General features: G+C 44.4%; 1 protein-coding gene across 2 annotated transcripts in view; it reads left to right on the forward strand.

The window, feature by feature from the left end:
• CUL3 (cullin 3) overlaps nt 1-17,638 on the forward strand; it is a 2,974,786-nt gene that overhangs the window by 2,700,813 nt on the left and 256,335 nt on the right. For both annotated transcript variants that reach the window (XM_044070245.1, XM_044070246.1), the window contains exon 14: nt 6,668-6,854. In XM_044070245.1, the coding sequence (XP_043926180.1) occupies nt 6,668-6,854 (187 nt within the window). The remainder of the gene's footprint in view (nt 1-6,667; nt 6,855-17,638) is intronic.

The raw sequence follows: 17,638 nt of genomic DNA on the forward strand, positions 1-17,638 counted from the left end.
TCCTTCAGTGGCCACTTCTCACTCAGTGATACCCTCTACAACATCCTTTGTCCTTTCAGATAAGTGTAACTCAGAGATGCAAGCAAGATTTACTCTGGTGGACGCCTCAAAATCCCCAACAATGGTCTCGCCCCTTCAGCCCCCATCAACCGATAGCCACGGTGACCACGGACGCCTCCCTGATGGGGTGGGTGGGCTATGTCAGGGAAACTCGGTCCAAGGCACCTGGTCGAGACAGAGGCCCTTTTGCATATCAGTGTCCTGGAATTACTAAGGGCTTTTCATCCAGAAAAAGGAGGTCATTGTCCCACTGTACTCATCCATCATTAGACCCAATATAGAGTACAACGCCCCGTTTGGTATGTACCTCACAAGACATCTGCAACAGCTGGAAAGGCCACAGAAATACCTCACTAAATGAATCACAGGCCCTATGCTGACCATCTAAAAAAAACTCCAGCTATACTCAGAGGCGATCTCTACTTAACATACAAGGCCATGTCAAACCCTGAGCTGTTGGACATGCTCCACTTAAAGAAATCCCAATCCCTCAGAGCCACACGCTCCAGGGATCTAAACCTTGTCATCACAATGAACAAAACATACTGGAGGGATAGGTTCCTGACCCAGACACTCCCCATACTCTTGAATAGATTGCCTATACATGTCAAGCAGAACGCCTCCTTGGCCCCCTTCAAAAGGAATCTTGACAAGTGGATGGGAGATAGGAAATATAGGAAATTCACCCCGCTGGTCACATCAGTTGCCCTACTAGACAGGAGTCCAGGGAAGTAAATATTATAGGAAGAAATATCCATTGAATTGTTATGGCTAGGCTTGTATAGGCCCTAGGGCCGATAGCCTAGTACCAACCTATGAACTGAGGGCGGAGCTACTAGCGTTGCAAGCATTTCATTCCATCCTTCTGTCAGGGACTGTTGTGATCCAGTCAGACAACATGTCATAGGTCTGGTACGTCAACAAACAAGGGGGCACCAGATCTTACCTGTTATGCCGTGAGGCCTTGAGAATATGGCAGTGGGTGATAGCTTCCAACTGCTTTCTAATTGCAACGTACATTCCCAGGAGCTCTAACGTGATAGTGGACAAATTGAGCAGGTGCATTCTGCAGCCTCACGAGTCGTCCCTCAATCCTATGATAGCGGCAAGAATCTTCAACCGCTGGGGCCAGCCTTGCTGTGACCTATTTGCCTCCCCAACCAACTACAAGTTGTTTCCCCCTTGGGGACAGTCACCGAGAGATGCTCTAGTCAACACTTGGCCCTCGGGTCTACTTTATGCTTATCCTCCTCTTCCCCCAGTTTCTGAAGAAAGCACAACAGTTGAAGAGCAAAGTGATCCTCTTTGCTCCGTATTGGCCTCAACAAGTCTGGTTTCCCTTCTTCTGGTCTCACCTGCTAGATCAACCGTGGATCCTCAGTCCATTCCCAACATTGATCTCCCAACCACAGGGTGTGACTCACCCCAATCTAACAACCCTGAAACTGACAGCTTGGTTTCTCCACTTCCAATGATTGCCAGGTAAGAAAACCTCTCGTCCCCTGTGCACAATATTCTTATTGCATCTCGTAAATCGTCCACCAGACTAATCTATCTTAATAAATGGAAAAGGTTCTTTCTATGGGCAGCAAATCAACAATTAGACCCGTTGTCAGCCCTAGTTTTGGTGGTTTTGGATTACTTATCACATCTTTTCCACTCTGGGGTGTCTGCCTCTGCTATTCATGTGCATTTAGCTGCCATCTCAAATTTCCACATTGGTTTTCAGGATTCTTCAGTTATGTTACATAGACTCTGTAAAACTTTCTTGAAGGGGGTTATCCACCTAAAACCTCCCTTTAGAGAACCAGTAAAACCTTGAGATTTGGCATTGGTTCTGCAAGCTCTGACAGTCCACCCCCTTTGAACCTGCGTTACATGTGATGTGAAATCTCTCTCTTGGAAAACTTTGTTTCTGATTGCTATCACATCGGCCAGACGCCTGTTAGAACTTCAGGCCTTATGCATTAAACCTCCCTATCTTATCTTCCATAAGGATAGGATATCACTGAGAACTAATTCTTCCTTTTTACCAAAAGAGCGGTCTATCAACCAGTCTGTTGATCTCCCAATGCTCTTTCCTAACCACTCTAACAAGGGAGAGTATTGCCTGCACTCCTTGGATGTTCATAGACAATTACATTTTTATCTGGATAGAACAAAATCTACCCGTAAATCAGACCAACTGTTTCTGGCCTTTTCTGGATCTAGACTAGGTCATCCTCTCTCAAAAGTTACATTGGCTTCATGGCTGAGAAATTGTATTACCTTTATCTACAACAAAAACGTCACTTTGCCTCGCAGAGTGAAAGCACATTCTACAAGATCTATAGCAACTTCAGCAGCTTTCCATGCCAAGGCTTCCCTCGATATTTGCTCAGCTGCGACTTGGGCCAAACCTCATACCTTTATTCTTCATTACAAATTGGACTTGGCCTCCAGAGGTAGAGCTTCTTTTGGCTCCATAGTGCTCAGGAATGTCCTTCCATGAGGGCCACCCAGGGATACAGGTAGCTGAGGACTCTGTCCCATCAGTAAGGAATGAACGAAGGTCAACAACATCAGATAAAGAAGTTATGTCTTACCATAACGTTCCATCTGTGGTGTTGATCTTCATTCATTACTTCCCACCCTCCGACCCCCATCCAGAGGTATCTGGTTGATCTCATATACTCCTTTTATTGTAGGTCTGTTATGACCAGAGGTAACCTCTACTTTTATCTATCAACTTGCAAACTTGATCTGAGGTAACAGGGGGCAGAGCATTCTTGGTAGGACTTTGGCTCGAGTTTTTCACTGACGCGAGCTTGATATTTGGCCGGCTCACTTCCGAGGACGGAACCGATAACCCATCAGTAATGAATGAACGAAGATCAACAACACAGATGGAACGTTATGGTAAAAAACACATAATTTTTTTTTTTGAGGTTGGGAGTGGCTAGAAGAGAAGGAGTCCGAACCAGCAATGACTACATAAAAGGGAAGCAGACCTTTCAACATGAAGTTGTTCTTACAGTAAACCCAAGGCCCTTTGGTTGAAACCATGGCAAATACTACAGTCTTCTTGGAGGTGTAATGCCCCCCAAGCAGTACACATACACACAGTGTGTGAATCAGTTAGAGGCATCATCTTGCCACATTTTTTGAAGCCTAACAGCCTATCAGGTTTGTCAGCCATAATAGAGTCGACCAATATTGATTGCGCACACACGTGACAGCAGAGAAAATTAGGAAAGAATTTTTTTTTTTTAATGGAAAAAGGTAGAGGGTAATACAACTACCATCAGTGGTGGTAAAAGATTTAGCGGCTGCTAAAAAGGTGAGGGAAGGGGCCTACCAGCAATGGTAGGGAAGATTACCTAAAAGGTAGAGAAAAAAGACTATAGGTAGTCAGCAGAGAAACGATAGTGAAGTTTAACCTTATAGAGAAGAACTATGACTACAAAAGTTATGAGAGAAAATTAGAAAAAAAACACTTATCCAAGCCCGAGAGCAGAAGCGACCAACATTCTTCGCAAAGCACCAAATGAGATCTGAGGTAATGTCTGAGGTGCATTCTGAGTAAAGGGAGGTTCCCAAAAGCAAAGCTATTGGCCACGAGCTTTGGTAATGGCCGAGTCGGATCCGAACCCATCCATGAGGATAACGTGAAAATTGACATCATCATATCATTTATCCTGCCTTGGTCAATTTCTTAGTCATAAAGTTCAAATCCCTTACTCTACCCCTCTGATAATTGAAGTGTCAAACTGTAATAAGTGTCATTCAGACCAGTTCCTTGCCTCATTCATGAAATTTAAAGGTATAAGGTTAGTAAGCAATGATTTGCTAAGTAGTTGACAAATTGCATTACCCTCTGGTGTTACAGATGACAAGATTTAGGGTGGTTTTGCCTCTGTTTGAAAAGACAGTGACCATTACTGCTTCTCCTTTCAGGAATTAGTCAGCTTAGGATATACGTCAGGTTCCAGCTTCGGCTTTTTACCTAGCTTAGTGGCATTGGGATGAAGCCTTGTGACTCAGAACTGAGCTTCAATAGAAGCTGCAACACTAGAAGAGCTGGGGGGGATAGCAGATGTAAGTGGCTGATGTCATCTCATTCATCCTGGGGAAGGAGAGGTGGCCTCTTTTTGGCTGAATACCACCATGGAAATGGAGGCTCTCAACCAAAGAGGCCAGAACCGGGAACATGGGCTTGACAGTCCCATGCCAGTGATGGTAGCCCACATTAGTGTGTGTGTGTGTGTGTGTGTGTGTGTGTGTGTGTGTAGATGTATCAGGGGATGTAGGGCACCCCCTGATATCATCAGGGATGGGGTTAGCCCTGTAGAGGAGCACCCTCATAGCCAGAATGTTGAAAAGGGCACAAATGATCTCTGACTGCCTGGATGATAGCCCCCTATGGTTGGCTTTCATCTCTTTGCAGGTGAAACTCAGTACTGGGGAGTGAATTGGCACAAGATTGATAGGATATTCAGTGGTCTGTATGCAAGAAGGTAAACCGCTCTTTCTGGACAAGAGAACCAGCTGACTTCCTGAAAAAGTTAGCTATACTGGTACCTTCCATAATTCTAGAACTTCATAGACCATCTCATCAGATATGGTGTGTCCTCATTTACAGATCTGATGTATTTGTAGTATTTCCTACTCACTTCTTTAAGAATTTTTCTTGTTGGTCACTTCAGATGGTATTGGTTAGAAAGCCAAAGAAAGCTTAGGCCATGAATCAGATCATCAGCAGCATCTCTGTCAGCAAGTACTCTGATCTTTATCTTCCAAATATCAGTGATGCAGCAAGCAACACACACGCCTTTGGTGCAGAAGGTTGTGGTTTCTATTCTCATACCAGTTAGATGGATTCCTGATGTTGCTGTGCAGCATAAAGGGAAGTGCTGAGTGTGTTTTCCTTCAAATGAGAATTAAACTTGAAGTTCCATCAGTTTGTGTTGGTGGTAGCTCAGGTGGATGTAAAAGATCCCACAGCACTTACTGAAAAAATAGGGAAAGGTCTCTGATGCCCTAGCCAGATTTCCCCCTAGTAGTATAAATACCACCTCAGATCTCCACTGAAAAGAAGCCACTAGCATAATGCGACTAACCCGGTCAACAAAGGATAAGTAAAATAAAACAGAAAAAGTTTATTTTTAAGTGTCATAGACTTCCTTTAGGTTTCCCTGCATTTGTTTTCTATATGTGATCTTGTTTGAGAGCCTTCTGTGGACAACTAGGAAAGCATAGATAGTTTCTCTTTCCTGTTTTTTATTGAAAGCCCAGGAAGGAAGTTCTGTCAGTATTTTAAGTGCTTTAGATCAGTCAGGGTAAAGTATATTGAAGCCTACTGTTGTGTATGTTCTAATAAGTCAGTCTGCATGTGTGAAATGGTAAATGAAATGCTGTTGTAATGTTATGGTAAGTACAGTTGCAGCTTTTCATTGTTTTAGTAGATGTCTTGCAGGACTGTAGCATTTTAGCTGCCGTAAAATTAGAACCTAGTAGTCAATTCAAGTATTGTGAGAAGAAAATGTAGTAGCATACATTATCTGCTGTTAATAAAGACAGTAAAACTTATAATTTACAAGGTGACTTGGCCGGGGGGGTATGGTTTGAAGTCAAAAGTACAAAAGTATTGCTTTTGACTAATACACAAAAGAGCATGATAATGGCTTATTAATGTATCCTTATGCATCAGCAAGTCGCACCTTAGAAACACTAGACAGTACTGTTATTTTATTGTGATGATGAACCTGTTACATTTTTAATTTCATTGACTGAAGGCATAACCTGTTTCTTAACTTAGTATGCATTATAACACCCTTACCCCATTGATGTAAGACTTCAGACTGTTTCATTCTTTTGTTTGTTATTGAGACTGACAAGTAGACCAACTTTAGATGCTGATATAGCTATGGTTCCAGGCCTGTCTGTCTGATAAGATCTGGATCAGTAGTATTTCCTTGCCTGTGTCGTCTTGCAGTTGTCCTGATTTGGTCAGATGTAAACTTTCATGAGGTGAATTCCCACTCATTGCACGGATTGTTCTTCTAGAATATATTATTTCATGCCAGCAGGTTCCATCCCAGTAGAGCATCAGCAGTGATGGTTAGAAGGTAAAATGTCTATGTTAGGACAGACATAAGCAGTGATATCATGCATTTCTCAGCATCCATGCTAGTCTAAACCCTATCTCTTCCCCCACCCACTCTCTACTAATAACAAGTAAAAGATTTTGTGCCAGTAGAGCATTTCTGTTATTTACCTTGGTTTGCCTTCTAACACTGTTTCCATTTCATTGACTTGGGTCACTGATTTGTTAGATGCAAGTCAAACTACTACATTAATTATCTGTAGTGTTATAAAACTATTGGGGGATTTCTGTGTATAACTGTATATTATAATGTTTATGAATGGTGTAGCAGTGCTTGTTTAACAGCCAGCAAGCATGACTGTCAAAATGTAGTTCATTTCTAACTTTTTAGAACCTGGAATTTTCATCTTGTGTTCTTCTGGTATACTGGTTTTAAAATGTCTAGTTTCTTTATGATTTTTCACAGTTATATGTGCATCATCATTAAACAGTCATGTTTATATTTGCATCACTAATTTGCAGGAAATTCAGCAGGAAACCGATATCCCTGAACGAGAGCTTGTTCGAGCGCTGCAGTCACTGGCATGTGGCAAGCCAACACAGAGGGTACTTACCAAAGAACCCAAGTCAAAGGAAATAGAGAATGGCCATGTTTTTACAGTGAATGATCAGTTCACATCCAAATTGCACAGAGTCAAGATTCAGACAGGTTGGAACATTTTTTAAGAGTGTGAGCTGTTGTGTTTATTTGCAATTCTGAGTCATTAGCTGTAGAATATATAACGTAATTACAGTGTTTTTAAATTCTGGATGACTTGTGTATTAGTCATAATGTGAGGGGATATCTGAAGTGGATCAGTCCATTGGAAATCACCTTTCCTGTTAGGTACTCTTTGCTGCGCCTACAACCTCTTCCAGAAGACTTTAAAACTAAGATTATGGAAGCCTCCTTAGACCATAACCTTTTGTTTGGAAAACAGTCTGCAGAGCTTTTTAAAAATCTGCAGTAGAAAAGCAAGGAACTACATGACATCAAGCACTGAATTGTGTCCCCAATCCAAAGTATTACAGGAACTACCCTGCGAAAACCTCATTTGTCAGGAGAACTCCTTTCTCTGCGACACCTTCATCCTCCAGGCACATGAAGGGGAACTAGAAGGCAGACTTTCTCCAGACCTGCCACCTCTCAGCCAAGTCCTAGACAGTTCTTTCAGGATAGAAATACACCCAGCAATGCTTGACTGCCTTGCCCATCTGCCTTTGCCAGCCTGCCTATCCCACTGTTTACCAATCTCTAGAACCATCATTTCAGACCAGTGGGTACTGAGTATCATCCAAAATGGATACTTCCTTTCCTGGAGGGAAAAGTCAATCCCAAAGCCCATTCCCTCCCCCCCCCCCCCCTCCAAAAACCAAATCCACTTCCTGCCACAAATTCCTCAAGACCTCCAAAAACTAGGAACAATAGAACTTGTTCCTCCCGGGCAGGAAGGAAAAGGATTTTACTCAAGACTCTTTCTGGTCCCCAGAAAGGATGGTCATTGGAGACCTATACTGGATCTATCTTTCCTGAACCTTTTTCTGGAAGTGCCTTCTTTCAAAATGCTCTCACTCCTAACTCTGCTCCCTCTTATCCCAGACCAGGTCTTTATGGTCACTCTGGATCTAAAGGAAGCTTGCCTTCATATCCCCATAAAACATTTCTACGTTTTTCTGGACCCTCTTCTCACTTTCAGTTTACAGTCTTGTCCTTTTGTTTGTCTACAGCACCCAGAGTATTCACAAAATGCCTTGCCTCCCCAGCCATTGCTTACTGCAGGACCCAAGGTGTACAACTCTACGCCTACCTAGACGACATTCTCCTTCTATCAGAGACAGAAACCCAGTTCAGAAACCATCTCAGGTTCACCACCACCCTCTTCAAAACCTGGGCTTCACCCTCAATTTAAACAAATCCTCCTTGCTCCCTCAGCAAGACAGAATTTTCTGGGCTGCAGGATCAGAACAGATCTAATGCGGGCCTTTTTCCTGCAGGAAAAGGTCCATTCCCTCACCACTCACATTCAAAACCTTTTACTGGAATCCCAGATTTCTGCAAGAGAATTCCTGCAACTCCTGGGGCTTATGGCAGCCACCATTCCCATGCTTCGCAAGAATGCATATGCAGAAGTTCCAGTGGTACCTAAAGAATGTGTGGTCACAACACCTACACTCTTTAGAAAAGCAAATCCCCTTTCTGCCCAGTCTCAAATCAGAGCTCTTTCTGCCCTGTCTCAAATCGGAGCTAAGGTGGTGGATTCAACAAACCCGTCACAACCCAGGAATGTCTCTCCTAGCCCTGGAGGCTTTTCTTCCTACCCTCCACCCGGAACCCTTGTAATATTCACAGACACCACAGTCATGTGGTACCTCAACAAACAAGGAGGAACGAAAGCCTACCTCCTTTGCAGAATAACCCTACAAATTTGGGAAATTGCCACCAGGCACATCCTCTCCCTGCAGGCCTCTTACATACCCTCTCAGGACAACAAACAGACAGATCTTCTAAGCAGAACATCTTCTCTACAGCACGAGTGGATCCTGAGCAGGGAAAGCTTTCTAGACATTGCCCACCGGTGGGGCACTCCTCAAGTGGATCTGTTTGCCCCCCCCAGAACAGACAATTGACCAATTTCTCCATCAAAGATCACTCCCCACTAGCCTGGAGAGCAGATCCCTTCAGCATTCCTTGGAAGGGACAGTTTCTTTACACCTTTCCCCCCTTCCCTCTAATTCAAAAGGTCCTACTGAAAATCAGGAAGGACAAACCAAAAATCTTGTTGGTGACCCCCTACTGGCCAAGGCAGCACTGGCTCCCCCTACTTCACTCTCTAGCCAAGGGCAATCACCACAAGTTACACCACAGGGTGGACCTTCTCACACAAAAGGGAACCCTAATCCATCCCCACCTACAGATGTTAGCACTGACACTCTGGGTGATAAACCTCTAATCCCTTTCAGACACCACTATTCAGAGAAGGTGCTTACAGTTCTGAGGGAGGCAAGGAAACCTACTACTAGAAAATCATACTTGCCAAAAATGGGAGAGATTGTCAAAATGGTGTCTTAAGTAAAGACAGGGACCCCAGCCAGGCAGACCCTTCCCTAGTCCTTACATGTGTGTGTGAACTCATTAAGGATGGCCTTTTTTCTTCCCAGTCAAAGTACATATTTCAGCCATATCTGCCTGCCTGTCTGTAGACCCCCCTTTACTGCCCAGGCTAGATGTTAAACTTTTCCTGAGAGGGGTACATCAGACCACCTAGAAAACCATCCCGTCACCCTGGGATCTAAATTTTGTCCTGGAGAAACTAACACTTTGCCCCTTTGAACCGGCTAGCAATGCTACTTCACAACTCTGTACATGGAAAACTGTACTGTTGGTTGCCATCACTTCTGGCAGGAGAGTGTCAGAGTTGCAGGCACTGATGGCCTGCCCCCCCTACACTGTCTTCTAAAAGGACAGAGTGACCTTACGCACTAACCCTTCCTTCATGCCTAAAGTGGTAAACGAGCTGTCCTTAAGTCAATCTATTCACATGCCTACCTTCTTCCCCTCTCCAGCTAACAGGAGTGAGGGGATTCTCCATTCCCTGGATGTGCACAGACAACTTAGATTCTACCTAGACAAAACTAAACCCTTCAGAAACTCTGAAAATCTTTTTGTCTCCTTCCACCCTAGAGCTATGGGCAAGGCAGTTTCCAAGCAAACTATCAGGATGGATCAGAAAATCCATTCATTTCTGATACTCACACCATGGCAAACCTTTACCCCAGGGGGTGAGAGCTCATTCCACCAGAGGTATGGCTACTTCGAAAGCCTTCCTGAGAGGGCTGGACACAGCTTCCATTTTAGAAGCTACTAGCAGGTCCCACAATCCACACCTTCACCAATCACTGCAAACTGGATCAATTCTCCAGAGCCAGGGCAGGCTTTGCTAAGACAATCCTGCACGGGTTTCTGGAATCTTCCACCTCAACCGCCACCCTTACCTCTAACTGGCTGTGGTACTCTCCCACAGTAAGAATACTGCAACATAGGAATAGAAGGACATAGAATAGTTGTGTAAAATCTTACCATAACCATAGATGTTCTTCGTGTTTCACTGTTGCAGTCATTACATTTGGGTAATCCTGATGGCAGGTTGCCCTCGGCCGGCCTGAATTCCAAAGTCTTGGGTCCTGCATCGGCTGCTGTCGCCCCTTCCCTGACTTCAGGTCGTCATGGGTATAAAAGAAGCAGCTGACGCCATTTTCTGCAGTCTTTCTTGCCGCGCAGTGCCTGAAGCAGAAGCAGTTCGCAAGTGCCGGTCGGCCGTCTCCTGAGATTTTCGTGTTCGAGTTTCAGATCTGAAGTCTTCATTAAAGCTAAGTACCCCGTTGGGGAAACTTTTTTCTTGCTGCAGACTGATGTCAGAAAAAGTTAATAATTGCATTTCTTGTGGAAAGCAAAGACCTCATAAGGACTTTCATTCTTACTGTATTCCTTGCCTAGGCCCTGATCACAATGTTACTGGGTGTCGGTTTTCTGCTAGATTTAACCAACGCACTATTAAGCGTTGGTATGATTTTGCTTTAAACTGTTTTGGACGCCGGTTTAATTATCCTGAAATGTCGTCGGATAGCCATCCGACTACCGGAGTTCACAAAAAACGCAAAGAAAAGGATAGAGATAAACAACTGAGGCCCAAAACCGACGACGAAGCTTCTCCTAAGCCAGTCGCCGGTTCTCAGTGAGGCACTTTCGCAACCCCTGACGCCCGCTACTTTAGAGTCGCAGGCTGCTACCGACTCCCACGTGGAGTCTGCTATGCCGCTGGATACTCAAGGTATTGGAGCCTCGGACACTAATCCCTCAGATGGGTCTGGAGCCGCTGAGCAGGCACCGGCATCTGAGGGTGTAGTCAGACCTAAACATCTTTACATTAAAACAACTTCAGCTTCAAAGGCAAAGACTGAAGCACCTTCTAAAGCAAGGAAACAAGCTCGAGCCACGTGGACAGGCCTCTATGCCCAAAAAACAGATGCTCAAAATGGCCGAAGACTTGATTACCTTGATCAGGGGTTCCCATCCCCTTCCTGATAAGAGGCCTAGGCAAGAGACAGAATATTAATCTTCAGATCAGGTTTCTATTTCTTCTGATTCCTCTTCTGATCAGGAATATTCTCTTCCCCCCTATGAGGATTCTGATGCTGAAGAATCTATTCCTTCGGCATCCCCACCTGAGGACTATTCTTCTGGGGAAACCTTGCATACCATGAGGGAGCATTTCCACTGGGAGAGCCAAGATTTTTCAGAATCTAAAAAGAGACTCGGGGATTTCCTTTTACTACCTCAGCACAGGCCTCTAGCCATACCACCTGTGTTAGACATTGTAGATGTGTTTTCAGAGTCTAATCTGACCCCTGACTCCTTACCCCCAGCACCTGTTAAGCCTGACAGATATTACAGGGTTCCTGACTCTCACAAATTTCTTTTTAAAACCCCTGCTGCTGACCCAGAAACTATTTCACAGGGTCCAAAGGGAGTTAAGGCTTCGACTGCAAAAAAACCCAACCCCCTCTGACAGAGATTCAAGAGCACTGTATAGATGGGGAAAAAAGGTTTACACATCTGCAACTTTGGCTATAAGGGCCTTAAACTGTCAGTTTCATATGCTCAAATTTCAGCAACATGTCATGGGATTGCTTAAAAAGCAAATGTTGTTAAACTCTGAATGTGCAGAAAACAAGGAAATGCAGGATTTATTGCATGCAGCTGAACAAGTTGGAAAGCTCACTTTGCAATGTGGGTTTGATTCTTTGGAGGCCTCCTGCAGGGCTGCAATTACGGGTTCTGTAATTAGGAGGCATGCTTGGTTAAAGGAACAAAATCTGCCTGATCATGTTAAAGTTAAATTACTAGATGCACCTTTACAGCATGATACTTTGTGTGGTGTTAAGGCAGAAGAGGTGTTAAAGAAAATGGAAGACAAAGCTAAATCTATGCAAACTGTTAAAGATTTTTTTTACAAGTACAGCCACCTAGGTTTAGTAGGCACTGGCCTACAAAAGATAGTTCCTTTCCTGTGTCAGACAGACCTCAAAGGGGCAGATCTAGATGCCGTAGGGGCAAGATCCCAAGCACAAGGTTCAAATAGGTAAACGCAATGGGGTGCTTCTACCTCCAAAGGTGGAGAAGACAAATCACAAACATACAGGAAACAGTCCCAATGACTTCCCCATGCCTGCACCAAGCACGTATCTACTAGCAGCACCCTTAGGGGGTAAATTAGCACTTTTTTCTCAAAATTGACACATTATAACCCAGGACAAGTGGGTTCTAAATAGTGTCAAAAGGCTACAAGTTCCACTTCCGTACTCTGCCAAAGGCAAACGGCTAGTCAGATATGCCAAAAAATCAATGGGCAGAGGCACAAAAAAAAGTCTCATCCCTCATGGACATGGGGGCCATTCAACAAGTACCAGAGCAAGAGCAGGGACAAGGATTTTACTCAAGACTGTTCTTACCCAAATGTCATAACTGCAACAGTGAATACACTCGAACATCTACATTTATGGTAAGTGTACACAACTGTACTATGTCCTTCTGTTCCATGTTGCAGTATTCCATTCCTCCACCTTCCCCCTACATATTACAATGGACTACTGACCTAGCTCCTAGCTTTTAGAAGACTCTACCCTTAACCAAGAGCAACTAACCAGCATATGACACTTGACTCTTCTAGCTGACAATCACTTATTCCTCTCTTAAGACTGTCTGTCTGACCTTCATGTTGTGAGGTCTGTGCATGCAGATGTCACATTTAAGGTCCCTGGTTTATGGCCCTACATGTAACATCCCATGCACTTACAGCAACCAGTCTTAAGCTTTTGTATAGGAGTCCATGTCGGGTCGCCCGAGGCGAGAAATCCCACAATATGAATAGTACAACATGGAAGAGAAGGATATCTATGGTTATGGTAAGATTTTACACAACTATTCTTTATGGTCTAATGAGACCAAGGTTGAACTTTTTGCCCATAATTCCAAAAGGTACGTTTAGTGCAAAAACAACACTTCTCATCACCAAAAGGTCACCATCCCCACAGTGAAGCATGGTGGTGGGAGTATCATGCTTTGGAGATGTTCTTCGTGTTTCACTGTTGCAATCATTACACTTGAGTTATCCTGCTGGCAGGCTACCCTCAGTCGGCCTGAATTCCAAAGTCTAGGTCCGGCGTCGGTTGCTGTTGCCTCTTCCCTGACGTCAGTGCGCCAGCGGTATAAAAGATGCAGCCGATGCCATTTTCTTCAGTCTTTCTTGCTGCACAGTGCCCGAAGCAGAAGCAGTTCGCAAGTGCCGGTCGGCCGACTCCTGAGATTTTTGTGTTCGAATTTCAGATCCGAAGTCTTCATTAAAAGCTAAGTAACCCATTGGGGAAAACTTTTTTCTTGCTCCAGACCAATGTCAGAAAAAGTTAATAATTGTATTTCTTGTGGGAAGCAAATACCTCATAAGGACTTTCATTCTTACTGTATTCCTTACCTAGGCCATGACCACGACGTTGTTAGTTGTAGGTTTTGTGCTAGATTTAACCAACGCACTATTAAGTGTCGGTACGATTTTGCTTTTCACTATTTTGGCAGAAGATTTAATTACACAATGCCATCAGATAGCACTCCGACTACCGGAATTCACAAGAAACGCAAAGAAAAAGAAAAGGACAGGCATCCGAGGTCCAAAACCGTCGAGGAGGCTTCCTCTAAGCCATTCGCTGGTTCGCCTCTTCTCAGTGAGGTGCTTTCGCAGCCTCTGACGCCCGCTACTTTGGACCCGCAGGCCGCTACAGACTCCCATGTGGAGTCGCCTAGGCCGCTGGAAGCTCAGGATATTGGACCTTCGGAGACTTATTCCTTCAGATGGGTCTGGAGCCGCTTTGCAGGCATCGGCTTCTGAGGGTGTTTTCAGACTTAGTCAATTATACATTAAAGCGACTCCAGCTACAAAGGCAAAGACTAGAGCACCTTTAAAGACAAAGAAACAAGTACTACAGCCTCATGATCAGGCCTCCATGCCCAAAAAACAGATGCTCAAAATGGCCGAAGACTTAATTACTTTGATCAGGGGTTCCCATCCCCCTCCTGATAAGAGGCCTATGCAAGAGACAGAATATTAATCTTCAGATCAGGTTTCCATTTCTTCTGATTCCTCTTCTGAACAGGAATACTCTCTTCCTCCCTATGAGGATTCTGATGCTGAAGAATCTATCCCTTCAACCTCTCCTCCTGAGGATTACTCTTTTGGGGAAACCTTGCATACCATGAGGGAACATTTCCAGTGGGAGAGCCAAGATTATTCAGAATCTAAGAAAAGGCTCAGAGACTTCCTTTTACTCCCACAACACAGACCCCTAGCTATTCCACCTGTTAGACATTGTAGATGATGTATTTTCAGAGTCCAGTCTGACCCCTGACTCCTTACCTCCAGCTCCTGTTAAGCCGGACAGGTACTACAGGGTTCCTGACTCTCATAAATTCCTTTTCAAAAACCCTGCTGCTGACCCAGAGACTATCTCGCAGGGTCCCAAAGGGGTCAAGGCATCCACTGCAAAAAACCCTACCCCCTCTGACAGGGATTCTAGGGCATTGGACAGATGGGGGAAGAAGATTTACACCTCTGCTACCTTGGCTATAAGGGCTTTAAATTGTCAGTTTCATATGCTCAAATATCAGCAATATATTATGTCACTGCTTAAACAGAAAATGTTGACAAATTCTGAATGTGCAGAAAACAAAGAAGTGCAGGATTTATTGCATGCAGTTGAGCAAGTTGGAAAGCATACTTTGCAATGTGGTATTGATTCTTTGGAGGCCTCCTGCAGGGCCGCTGTTACAGGTTCTGTCATCAGGAGGCATGCTTGGTTAAAGGAACAAAATCTGCCTGACCATATCAAAGCGAAATTATTAGATGCTCCATTACAGCATGATACCTTGTTTGGTGTTCAAGCAGAGGAGGTGTTAAAGAAAATGGAGGACAAAGCTAAATCTATGCAAACGGTTAAAGATTTTTTACATGTACAACCTCCAAGATTTAGCAGGCACTGGCCTACAAAGAACTGGTCCTTTCCAGTGTCAGACAGACCACAAAGGGGCAGATACAGACACCCAAGAGGCAGATCCCAGCCCCAAGGTTCGTACAGGTCTAAACAATGGGGTGCTTCTACCTCCAAAAGTGGAGAAGACACACAGCCATACAGGAAGCAGTCCTAATGACTTCCCCCTGCCTGCACCAAGCACTTATCTTCTGGCAGCACCTTTAGGGGGAAAACTAGCACTTTTTTCTCAAAATTGGCACATAATAACCCAGGACAAATGGGTCCTAGACATAGTGTCACAAGGCTACAAGTTTCACTTCCATACCCTGCCAAGGACAAACGGTTGGCCAGACCTGCCAAAACATCAATGGGCAGAGGCACAAAGGCAAGTCTCATCCTTCATGGACATGAGGGCCATTCAACAAGTACCAGAGCAAGAGCAGGGACAAGGATTTTATTCAAGACTGTTCTTGGTACCAAGAAAGGACAAGAACTGGAGACCAATACTGGACCTATCTATTCTAAACACATATCTGGATATACCAAAATTCAAAATGTTAACTCTACAGCAACTTCTGCCCATGCTGAGCAAGAAGGCTTGGCTTGTGACTTTAGACCTAAAAGAGGCATACCTGCATGTCCCAATCAGACAAACATGCAGAAGATACCTCAGATTAAAAGCTGGCTCAATGTACTACCAATTCTCTGCACTGCCCTTTGGCTTATCTACTGTGCCCAGGGTCTTCACAAAGTGCCTGGCACCAGTAATTGCATTCTGCAGACAGAGGAATACAAATATATCCTTACTTGGACGACTGCCTCATTCAAGCAGAGAACAAGGACATTCTACTACAGCATCTGGCGTTTGTAAAGAGATTTCTAACAGACCTAGGGTACACAGTCAATGAAAAGAAATCAAAACTAGTACCCTCTCAAGAGATAATATTCCTGGGTGCAAGCTTAAATACAACTGCCCAGATGGCTTATCTCACGCCAGACAAACAAAGACAACTGACTACCTAGTTCAACCTGTTGGCAACAAAGGCCCAGTTATCTGCAAGAAAACTTCTGCAGGCTTTGGGCTTCGTGGCATCCTGCATTCTACTAATTCCATATGCGAGACTGCATATGAGGAAACTTCAATGGTACCTAAAAAGTGTTTGGACTCAACATTGCCACAGCCTGGAAACAATAATTACCCTCATTCCCTGCCTGCAACAGGAGTTTCGATGGTGGGCGAAGGCTTGTCACCAGAACAAGGGACAGCCATTCACTTTACCCCCAGCCAGGCAGACATTAACAGCAGATGCATCAGATTATGCCTGGGGGGCCCACATGGCAGGAAGATGTATTCAAGGCACATGGTCCGCAAACCAAATGCATCTACATATCAATCAAAAAGAGATGCTAGCTGTTCAGAATGCCCTGACAGCCTTCAAGGACCTACTTCATCCGGGACAACAACTGATAAAAACAGACACCACGGTCATGTGGTATATAAGCAGGCAGGAAGGCAGTCATTCTTACCCCCTTTGCAGGTTAGCCATGACTTTGTGGGACACAGCATTGACTTGCCAAGTACATCTGCAGGCACAATTCCTGCCAAGAAAGATAAATACTCTGGCAGACGAACTAAGCAGAAACCTCATGGATCCCCACGAGTGGAAATTGGATCCGCAAGTCTTCAGCATGATAACAAGGAAATGGGGATGTCCGGATATAGATAGATCTATTTGCCTCTCCTCACAACTACCAACTAAAAATATTCTGCACAAGGACTTATCACAGACAAGCATGGAAAGTGGGCGCCCTATCTTACAGCTGGAAAAGCTTAGCAGTGTATGCCTTTCCTCCTCTGCCTCTCCTCCCCAAGGTACTCCTAAAGGTCAAACAAGAGAAGCCAAAGATTATACTGATTGCCCCAGACTGGCCCCACCAGTACTGGTATCCAATCCTAAGGAGCTTGTCTCCATGCCCGGCTTGGACCTTGCCTCAAATACCTCATCTAGTATCCCAACAAAACAATCAGATCCTGCACAGCCAATGAAAGACCTTAAATCTGGCAGCATGGTGGATAATGTAGTCATACAAAACATGCCTCTCACTAAAGCTGTGTTGGTTGTTATTTTGGAGGCCAGAAGGCCTAGTACCAGAAAATCTTACGCTGGAAAATGGTAGAGATTCTGTGCTTGGAACCAGGCACAAGGAATTGACACAGCTGTACCAAATATTCCTCAGATTTTGCAATACTTAACTGAGATGCTGGACAAAGGCCTATCCTTTTCATCAATTAAAATTCATGTCTCTGCCATTTTGGCTCATTATAATACAGAGCCACCAATCTTTTCTCATCCTTTGTTAAGGCAGTACCTCGGA

The sequence above is a fragment of the Protopterus annectens genome, chromosome 4.part1 (genome assembly GCF_019279795.1).
Source record: "Protopterus annectens isolate FY-2018-M chromosome 4.part1, PAN1.0, whole genome shotgun sequence".
Classification (NCBI taxonomy): Eukaryota; Metazoa; Chordata; order Ceratodontiformes; family Protopteridae; genus Protopterus; species Protopterus annectens.